This window comes from Mustela nigripes, chromosome 3 (genome assembly GCF_022355385.1).
Source record: "Mustela nigripes isolate SB6536 chromosome 3, MUSNIG.SB6536, whole genome shotgun sequence".
NCBI lineage: Eukaryota > Metazoa > Chordata > Mammalia > Carnivora > Mustelidae > Mustela > Mustela nigripes.
The window spans coordinates 73,386,515-73,397,623 of NC_081559.1; the positions used below are offsets into that span (position 1 = coordinate 73,386,515).

General features: G+C 41.9%; 1 protein-coding gene across 1 annotated transcript in view; it reads right to left on the minus strand.

The window, feature by feature from the left end:
* TTN (titin) overlaps positions 1-10,775 on the minus strand; it is a 275,206-nt gene extending 264,431 nt beyond the window's left edge. Inside the window, exons 1-7 of the mRNA XM_059395492.1 lie at positions 10,685-10,775; positions 8,145-8,348; positions 6,415-6,702; positions 5,844-5,929; positions 5,511-5,755; positions 1,123-1,444; positions 424-576 (exon numbers count right to left, since the gene is read on the minus strand). Of these exons, the coding sequence (XP_059251475.1) occupies positions 424-576; positions 1,123-1,444; positions 5,511-5,755; positions 5,844-5,929; positions 6,415-6,702; positions 8,145-8,348; positions 10,685-10,775 (1,389 nt within the window). The remainder of the gene's footprint in view (positions 1-423; positions 577-1,122; positions 1,445-5,510; positions 5,756-5,843; positions 5,930-6,414; positions 6,703-8,144; positions 8,349-10,684) is intronic.
* Positions 10,776-11,109: the final 334 nt, after the last annotated feature.

Sequence of the window (11,109 nt, forward strand, 5' to 3'; positions counted from 1 at the left end):
GTCTTTTGGGGAACCTTGGAGAATGGTTCCCCCACCCCCGGCTCTTGGAGCAGCTGAACTCTGGACTGACTAATCTGGGACCACAGCAATGAAAGCACACACACTCCCCTTGTTTAGCTGGCTTTCCTGGCCATCCTTTGTCTGTCTTGACCCAGGACCATGTTGACACTTGAACTCCTTCCTTCTCTGACCTCCCATGCCAATTTTCTGCTAGTTCACTCTTGTCTGTCTACCTGCCTAACAAAGACCAGGATCTGTAGGTATTTCTATCTTGAACACCCTGGGTATCTCAAGCCATCTTTTGCTCAGAGTCCTAGAAATCTGGGCCACAGTGGGCTCAGGACTGCCCTCCATACGCTTGGGTTGCAGGGTTGCCACAGGATCTCTGCACGTCCAGCTCATTCTGGTCGGCCACGTGCCTACCTGTTCTTGAGCAGGCTGGATGTGCACAGCAGTCGTGGTTGTCCTCTGAGCAGTGTGCTCTACAGCGCTGATGACTGGTTCTCTCACTCTGGCCATATCAACAGCAGCAACAACGGTTGCAACAGCTGCACTTTTGTCAGTTTCTTGTCTCGCCTGGATTGGAAATGACCAAGTCAATTTTTCAAATGACACGCCCAGCAGACAGTACAAAAGTGCAATGGAAATGAGCAGCCGTGAGTAAAACACATGTGGGATAAGTGTATGCCATTGCCGAGAGAGGGGGCATGTATCGTTAAAACCTGTATTTTCTGAAAACCTCATAGAACAGAGACTTTATCCCAATTAAAAATGATTTTCCAGGGTGCCTGGGTGGCTCAGTCGGTTAAGCGTCTGCCTTGGGCTCAGGTCATGACCAAGCCCTGCATTGGGCTCCCTGCTCTGCAGGACGACTGCTTTCCCTCTCCCTCTCACCCTGATTGTACTTCCTCTCTCACTGTGTCTCTCTCTGTCAGATAAATAAGCAAAATCTTTAAAAAATATATTTTCCAAAGCATGAGCCAAATTTGGCCTTCAGTTTCTGTTATGTTCGTCTGTTCAAATGCATTTCCCCTCCTAGCCCCATGGACACAGCTTCATGGCAGGGTTCCGGTTGGAAACACCACCTTGAAAGGAAGACAAAGCAGGAGCGCTGGGACATACCTCCGCAGCACCAGCAGCCACAGCCCCGGCCGCAGCACCGGTCGACAGGCTGGCTGCAGCGCCCGCTCCTCTGCTGACCATCACTTGCTCCTGGATCCCATATCTCCCTTCCCATCTCTCCTCTGTCCTGATCTGGGTGGCGCTCGTCACCGTGGTTTCTCTCATCTCCGCTTCAGATGAGGCCACATAGCCCTCTTGCTTCCAAGGGGGAGGCACTTCGGGGCCCAGGGCCATGCTGGGGGTCTGGGTCTTTCGGACGAGTAACGGAGACTTAACGGATCTGATGGGGGATGTGGAGATTCTCCCTGCTGGAGACACAGATCTGAAAACCAGATGGCAGAGGTCAGGAATGGCAAGACCCAGGGCTCCTCTCCTGGTCCTCAGATTTGAATGATGGAAGGAAAATCTGAAAGTGCTTAAGGCAGAGTTTCAACACATGTGCCCCGATAACCTATTCAGAGGCAGATAATGTACTTGACTGAAAGTAATTTGTTTTAAATCTTGGTAAGCCTTAATCTCATCTGCTGCAACTTGGTAAGAGGACCAGACTGAATTCTAAGCTAAAGAATGGGGGCGCCTGGGTGGCTCAGTGGGTTAAAGCCTCTGCTTTCGGCTCAGGTCATGATCCCGGGGTCCTGGGATCAAGCCCCGCATCGGGCTTTCTGCTCGGCGGGGAGCCTGCTTCCTCCTCTCTCTCTGCCTGCCTCTCTGCCTACTTGTGATCTCTCTCTGTCGAATAAATAAAATCTTAAAAAAAAAAAAAAAAAAAAAGAATGTTGTGCCCTGCTCCACCTTCTCACCATTTAAAAAAGTCAAGACAGCAAAAGATTTTCAAATACAGCAAAAGAAAGGATATGGTGAATACAGTAATCAGAAATCTAAATTTCTCTGTTCTCTCAGTGGGGGAGGCTATATCAGACAGGTGTCTAACAAAGTAAGGTTTCTATTATGAAAATGCTTGTGCAATTCTGGGCTAAAGGAGTCTCAGCTCTTTTCTTTCCCTACAGACCTCTCGCAGCTTTCGCCATGCCCACAGGCCTGCGAACCTCCAGGCTAGGGAGGGAACTTTCTTGGGACCTTTCCTGCAGAGCTTTTTTGGGTATGGGTTGTGCACCGGTCAAAGTGTTGTGAACTGCTCTTTTTAAGTTTCTCTTTGTTTACCTTCACTCTCATTGTGTTGTATTCTGTTGTAATCTTTTGCTATCCATATAGTTACTATGGTAACTGGCTATTTGAAAATTCAAGGGTTCCACCATTTTTCTATTAAATTGAAAAAGCGCTTCTTCTAAAATAGTTTTCATTGTTTTTTGTGTATATCCCAAGTGCGATAGCATCACTTGAAGAATCTAGGTGTTAACTTCTGACATTTATGGCTAAAAAGACAGTCCCTGATCTACACTAATAATTCTAGGGGTTAGCCAACTATTTTAAGATAACATTTTCATAAATCACTTTTTGATTGATTCTTAATCAACTCTTCCCTCTAGGTGGCAGTATTGCCTCATCATTGACTATAACTACTGGCTTTAGGAAAACATTTATAAATATACTCTGGCATTAACTCACACGGATCATAAGTGAAACAACTATTCTAATTAAGGTGCAAGGCACCATTGATATCTGCTCTAAATGACAGAGTAACTTAATGGTACACTACAATATTAACCTGTTTCATGAAGAAATGTTTACTCCTTTTCTTAAAGAAGGGTGTTTTGGTGAACATCAATTTACATTTTATATATGAAGTTGTAACCGAGTAAAGGGATATCTGGGGGAAGTGACTGCCTTAAAAATATAACAAAAACATCTAACACTGTTCCAAATGTAGGGTCTAACCAAATGAAGAAAAGCAAAGTGACATGTACTTCCAAGTTTCAACCTGAGCCTCACACTTATTGTTCATCATAAAGTGGGGTTTATCTCCAAAAGAGTTAAAGACATGATTAGCATGACAGCAGTGATTAGCAGCAGGCTACAGGTAAGCCCATAACTGTGAAAAAATCAATGTAATTTGAGTCATTATAGGAAAGTGCTTATTTTTGCTCTTACAATAAAACATAATCACCCGGTCACAGCTAGATACGTGTACCTTATTCAACAAGATATGTTTGCCTTCCTCTATGACAAAAATCAAGATTAAATCATTAGACATTTTAGGAAGTAGTCTATCTGGCATAGCCATTATTTTCTCTACAAATTGCTATTTTTATTTCTTATTTGAAAGCAAATTTCAGGGACTGAGTAATGGGGAGTGTTATTAATGAACTGCCAGCGCTGTTAAGACAGAACGCTCCATGGAATCAGGGAAGCTCTGTAATTTTAAATGACCCTTAGGCTTGGATTAAAAACACAGGAAGTTGTTATCTCCCCCAGAAATTACATTTGGCCTGTCTTGCGGTTGCATGGTGTGCAAACTTGCAGCGAGCCTGGGACAGAACAGTTTATTTATTTGATAGCAAGACATGTTTTTAAAACTGAGGTTTTGGTTCAAGCCTTCTTTCACATTAGTGTTTGCCAGTACCTCTAATTTTTCACTGTGGCCAATATAGTAAGAACTGGAAAATCTCTAGCTTTTTTCATATATTTTTCAGACATTGGCATTGCCTCTTATGTGAAATGTTTGTCTTCTGTTCATTTTTTCTCCATGTGTGTTGCTTTTTTCCTTTAAAAATTAATTTGTGGATGCTTTTTAATACATTTGCTATTTCATAAATGTTGCAAACATTTTGCTCCTAGATCTACTGTTTGCACTTTGCTTCTTTGTGGGATCTTATTAAGCATCAACATATACAGTCTTGTACATTATGCAAGGTTTTGAGGCTTATGCATTTCATACTGTAGCCATTGCATATTTAATACTTTCAAGGCAGAAACAAAATATCTTGGGGAAGAGACATTTTTAAAATATTTTCACAAATGCACGGTTTAGTTTAGCAATGACCTTAGTTTTGCCATACATACATTTTTATTTTAATGTAGCTCAATTTCCAAATCTATTTTTAAAGCTCTCCCTCACTAATGTTTTCCTAAATAGCCTCTTTTTTTTTTTTAGTACTTATTTTATTTAGTTTTTATTTAGCTTTTTTAGCCAGGTTGAGATTTATTTTATAAATGGTGTGAGGTAGAGGTTTATATTTGTTTTCATCCAAAAGGAAAGCTAATCAGGCCAGCATTCTTTATCGAGGAAAATGTCCTTTATCCCACTGAACTGAGAGGTCACTTTGATTAAAACTGGAATGGACTGGATACTTGATGTACTGATATTTCTAGATGCTCTGTTCTGCTTCTCTGATGTGTTTTCTATTCACTTACCAATACTACAGTTTCGATTTCAGTAACTTAAAGAAACTTGAATATTTTTTAGGTCAACTACCTGCTTATCATTCTCCCTTTAATTTTTTTTCTTGGCAGGGGAAATCCCTCTATACTAAAACAATGATACAAATTGGTCAAGAAACATTTTCTTGTTTACTCCAAACTTTGGACATTTTTTTCAGTTCATCATATTAAAAACCTCAGCAGGTTAAGCCAAGTTCCAACATGTCAAATTTGCTATGGATAATCCACCCTTGATCATAGAATTTCTGAGCCCTGATGAGACACACTCACTTTCTGAAATACCTCCGTAGTAACGAAGTTTAGAAGCCCATCTTATTTTCTATGGAAAATGACATAAGCAAATGCAGAGTATTTAGAAGGTTTTACTTCTTATCAGAAAACAATTATACAAATTGTTCTTATGCGCCACCTACAAAATACCTTCAACTAATTATCTCATTGAATCCTCACAACACACCTTGAGAGCAATCTTATCGTGATTTTCTTTAGAGTACACATGATAATGACTAAGACTCTAAGTGAATTATTTAACCTCTTCAGCTCCACTCACCTATCTATAAAATTAGGAATGATAATTCCTAGAGGTTGCTGTGAATATTTAAGGAGATAATAATACACAGAATGCCAATCAAATGTCTGACAGAGAGAAAGGGGCTGATATATAGTAGTGACTATTTTATTGTCATAATTATTTCCCTAAGTCACACTGTCAGCAAATGATCAGGCTGACTGAACATAGGGCTTCCACCCCTAAATTCTGTGCTCCTTTTATTTCCCAGCTTTCTCTTGGCTCCTAAAGCAGACCTTTGTTAAATGGAATACAAATAGGAATTCAGGAGCAGAGTTTATAAAGTCGTCCAATTTACCTGGGGACGGTGAAGATTCGTGAAAATCATTTTCAGGACCTTTCAGCTTACCTCCTTTACCACATGCTGCAGTTTTGATTGCTTCCCCCTACTTCTCTTCCTTCTTTCTCTTATTTCTCATCTTACTGGATGAAACCTAATTCGAAAATGCATAATGACTTGCTCTCCTTTAAAAGGCTTTACCTGACAGGAGACGGGGTTGGCGCCCGCACGTGTCTGACTGGGGACGGGGAGTGTCTTATCGGCGATGGGGACTGCTGGCGGGCCAGCTGTGCTTTGGCAGCAATGGATGGTGGTGTGGGAGACCTTGACTTGGGCTTGGGAGGAATCCTAGGGGGTGCTTTATGTGGCAGCTGTTGCCCAGCGGCTCCATCCATGACCATCTCAACTGTTGCAACTGATCTGGCATCAAAGTGGGCTTCAAACTTCTGTAAAAGACGAAAACAAAGCCCGTGTTGAGGGGGAACACTGGCAACTTTTCTGAAAGGTCTGAAAACCAGCGATATAGAAAAATACCTTTTCAATTCGGGTTTGTCTTGTTTCTGAAATCTGAGCAGTCGAAACAATTGTCTTTGTCTTTTTAGCGGGTACTACTTCTTCACCTGTGGGGAGGGAAAGACCAAAATTTAGGAGGAGGCACGGCAAACCATTTCTGAAGAGCCAATGTTAATTCTGACTCCAAAGTTAATCGAATTTTCTAGTTGTCTCAATGGGGGAAAATGCAGGACGTTTTGGATTTTGCATTAGTATAAATTAGGTTTTAAAATAGAGTATGTTCATTATTAGATAAGGATTTACTTAGAACCATTTTTTTTTTTTAACCCACTATTGGTCAATAATTTGAAAACACAGATGACTTAATGGAAATAGTGTCCAGTTCCTAATGGCCTTAATAAGTGCAGAGCTCATCAGTGAGGCTGAGCTCCTGCCTGGAGTCTCAGAGACTTTTCTTTTCATGGGCCTTGAAAAGCCAGCTGCCAGGTTCAGCTCCCAGCATCCCCAGGGGAGGCGGGTGGTCCCCTGGCCCTCCTGCATCCTCCATCAGTAAGTACTCTCTCCTCCTGGTTGCTCTGCCTCTGCCACATACCTTGAACCAGCAATTCGGCAGTCGAAGTAGCTCTTCCAACGCTATTGGTTGCATTTACGGAATAGGTCCCGGAGTCTTCAGGGTACGCTTCCACAATCAGTAAGCTGTAGAGGTCGCCTTCTTGTGAAATTTGAAAATCAAGGGAGCTCTGGATTTCCGCTCCATCCCGATAGAACTTCACCACAGGTGTAGGGATTCCGGTCACTCTCACTTGGAGTCGTACTTGGCTTCCTTGTCTCACGGTCATGCTCTGCAGTCGTTGAACAAAGTTGGGTGGCGCTGTCTCTGCTGCAGGGGGAAGTGAGGAAAATCAGGACTCCAGCTAGGGTGCTCCCAACAGGTTATTTTTAAACTGTCCCAGCTCTGTTTCCAAAAGGAGGCGATGACTCCTGGAACCAAATACCCTTGACTGTCCTTGAGCCCAGTTCGTGCATAGGATAGCAAGAAAGGAGCCAGAAGATGGCAGAAGATAATCCCGTAACCATATCTTATTTGTATTTGCTTTGTTTTGTTTAGGAGCTGTAAGCCACCACTGTTTGTTTTTTGATTTTTAAGAAAAAGCCTCGGTATTGTAATGTTTTTAGAGACTCTATCGGACACTTCCTCTCAGCCTCACATCTAGCACTATCTTAACCTGTTAAAGTAATTTTGTGTATTTCAGTAAATTGCATTGAAATGAATTCTGATGGTTGGTTTGATAAGGGGACCTGTGACTTAAAAAATCACTCTTAATTTAATGTTAAAAACCCTAGATTGTCTCCAAATTGATGTATTCAAATAACCCAAATATTTACTTGCATTTAAACATTAATCCAAATAGTGACATGATTTAATGTTAGTTATGTTACAGAAAGGGGATTTTTTTTTTTTTTGGTCCATTATGTTGAAAGAAATTTTTTAGAAATGTGAAGAGAGAATGGGATCAATTTTGACATGTTTTTGAGTAATAAACTGTCGCCCCTGTGCATTTTCCATTTCTGAATTTTCTGGATGCGTGTTAAAGTTCACATATGATGTTCCCTGATGCATCGATGACAGCCCTATACTTGAACAGTGTTGGTGGTATCGTGTATTGGCTAATCACATATAACATTATGTAGCTCGTTATACAGATACTGTTTGTCATGTATAAAGTAATGCAATGTTTTGTGGGTTAACATCTTACCAGGAAGTGAAGGATGGAGAGAAATGACAGAAGCTATAAAGACAGGTGGCAACTTTTCTGAGGAAACCGTATTATGCATCTGCCTTTTTCTGTGTATGTCCATGGTGTAATAGTTTTAGATACGGAAAGTAAGTAAAGAATTATTGAACTTTATAAATAAAAGCAGTGTTTCTTGAATGGGTGGTCTGTGGGGCACTTACATCAGAATCATCTAGAAGCTTGTTAACGTGTAAATTCCTGGTGATGTATCTGTTTCCTTAACAGACTTATAAACAAGGCTCCAAGCCTTTCCACTTGCTCAGAAACATGGTTTGTAATACACCCTTAACATACTTTTGAGTTTTTAATATGTGTATAGAGGAATTATTCTCAGCCACTTTTGTGCTGTATTTTGAGAGGAGAATTAAATTTTACACAGCAAACAACTCTGCTATCAATTCAGCCTCTAGCAGGCCCTTCTCTAAATCTACTTGTTCCTCAGTAGCTCTTCCCAGACCTCCTTCCCCAAGCGCTGGAGATGCCCTGGGGGGTGGGGCAGAGGCCAGGCAGGTCCCCTCCAGCCCACCTGTCACGAGAAGCTCAGCAGTACTAGTCGCTTGTCCAGATCCATTGGTGGCTCTCAGGGAGTATCGTCCACTGTTGGCTTTAGTCACGGCGGGGATCGTCAGTCTAGCGCGGCCATCGCTAAAGGAGATCTGCACGCCGGGTAGAGTGGAAGTGGAAATTGCCTGGCCATCCCTAAACCAGCTCACCTCAGGAACTGGGAAACCTGGAGCACAAACACAATTCATCTTTAAGTTGGAATGGGGTCCTGCAACGTCCTCCGCTCTGTCCTGCTATGTCCCGCTATGCTTTGTCCTAACCCCAGGGTCCACTTGCACACAATTAGGGAGGTCTGTGGGTTTGTGTAGAGGTCAGTACCTCCATTTAATAGGAGAGGAAGGAGGCCAAAAAAGGCTCAGTGGTTTTTCCAAGTTCCCTCAGCTAGCGGTATACACAGAAGACTAGAATTTCTATCTCCTGCCCTCCTGTCCCAGGTTCTCCCTTATACAATTTAACAGACATCATTAAAATAAAAAAGGGGATTTATAAAATTGTAGAGCCAAGGAAACTTTGAAATAAAAAGCGACTGTCGTCCTCTTCAAAATCAAGAGCAAAAGCAGCAAAGGATCTAAAAGGGCTGCCTAGTAAGCCAGAAAGAACAAACCCATCTGGGTCCCTCCTCTGTGGTTGCAGGGACACTGTCTCCTCGAACTCTCCTGCCTTTCAAATGTGTAATCAGTCAAACAAGTGCAGAGAGAGAAGTGGGCTCTCCTAGAAGATGACACAAAGCCAAACCTAGTCTTACAGAACAACATGGATTCTAGGAGTTGCAGATAGAAAAACCAGATTCTCTTCAGTCACCATAAATTGTGGAGCTAAGAACTACATGTACATGATTCGATAATTTAAGTATATTAAAATTCTGTACATTCGGAAGGCAGGAAGCAAATTCAGAGCAGTGTTTATTTTGTATTAAAATGAGGAAGCGAAGAAAACCAAGAGAACATTTATTTTCTTGTCCTTACATTAACCAACCTCCCCTCACGGCCAAGTGAGTAGTTTATTTGACTAATTTATGAATGTCAAATATTTTCAGTGGTGTTTTCTTAATAATTTATTAGCACATAGTGTGAAAGAACAAGCAGCTATGAAGAAGCAAGCTTGCACTACTTCACAAATGGGCGTAATTCCCACTGAAGCCAATTGTGTTCTGCACTATTCAAAAGTTACTGAGTATTACAAGATACATAAGCATATTATTGGAAAACGAGAGTCTATCACATGTGAGAAGAATGGAATCGGTCTCTATATGTACATATAATTGATAATGAAGAATGATTGTATGATATTTGTGCAATGTAAATGTCTTATCCAGTTAGGAGTAAGATTGGCACATAAACTAGAAGACAAAAGGAGGAAGGAAGAGATATTATTTTATATCTTTATTAGAAGTCAAAACATGAAAAAAAGGGGGGGGGAACAGGGCATCGTGGAGGTACAAACTTGATTTTCAATTAATCCATGCCATTTTTATACGACCAGTTACAATACTACAGATGGAGACAATATTATTAAATAATTTGAGATTGTTTACAATATAGTTTGTAGATTACCCTCATTCTCAAAAATAGTATGTCCCAGAAATCATGCATTTTTTTGGAACTCTACACTGAGTTAGGAAGAAGAAGAAGGCTGAAAATCCCAGAACTTTCCTTTAAATAAAATTCTAAGGTCAATGTTTATTTCTCTTTAATATATAGACCTCAGTGGCATATACTATTTTTGTTGTCATTTCCAAAGACTGGAAAATCTTAATTCACTAGAATCCCTTAATACAGATTGAAAATACAAGAATAAGATCACTAGGGTGGGCGCCTGGGTGGCTCAGTGGGTTAAAGCCTCTGCCTTCCGCACGGGTCATGATCCCAGGGTCCTGGAATGGAGCCCCACATGGGGCTCTCTGCTCAGCAGGGAGCCTGCTTCCCTCTCTCTCTGCCTGCCTCTCTGCCTACTTGTGATCTCTGTCTGTAAAATAAATAAATAAAATCTTAAAAAAAAAAAGAATAAGATCACTAGGAGTTAGGTCAACTCTGAAAGTTTTCAGCTTCTTAGAAAAGTCCACCACATTGTTATTTCCCACTCTTGGGCACCCAGAGAACCCCACCCCCCACCCGCCCACCCCCTAGCCTTGTCCCACAGCTCTGCAACCTGCCCCTACTGGGCTTGGGTTCCTGGCTTCCAGTCTGGCTCTGCAGCTGAACCCAAATATAGAATGACCAAATTTGGTCATACTTAGCTGCTGCATTCTGACAGCAATTTTAATCCAATGCTAATTATTTTGCTTCGAGGAATTATAAATATGAATAAAACATTCCCAAGCCATTATATTGTCAGATTTTTGTCAGTACTCTGAAGGGTATACCCTTACGATGGCCCTTCCATCCAGCTGGACCAATTTTACAAAGTGAAAGCCAAGCTTAAACTTGGCGTCAAGTCCTACAGCTAAGTTCACACACGGGGGGAGGAGGCGAGGCGGAGGCAAGTGCGCACGCGAGAGCTTACCACTAATGTGAGCCTCAAAGGTTGCGGTACTACCCTCCAGTACCACAACACTTTGTAACGGCTGCTTAAACGTCGGTGCTTGAGTTGTCATCTTTTCAGGCACTCTGAAAAGGAAAAGAAAGTAAGTTAGAAGGTCCCAGCTAAGGGCCACTCGAGCTACTCTGGAGACAGTGAAGGCACACCTTTTCCAAACAGACTGCCCCTGAGATCATCTGTGGGCCCTAGAGGGATGGGTCGACCTTCTTCGTGGTTTCAATTTCAACACGGGACTCTGAACTGATTTGGGAGCTTAATAAAATCGCAAGACCAAAGTGGGGCGGTGGCGCGGATAGCGGAAAGAAAGCAGAGCAAGGAATGCCCCCTAGTGGTCGAAGAGGGAAATTCCGTCTTACCAAAGATCGGACACCTAAGTGACCGATATCAAG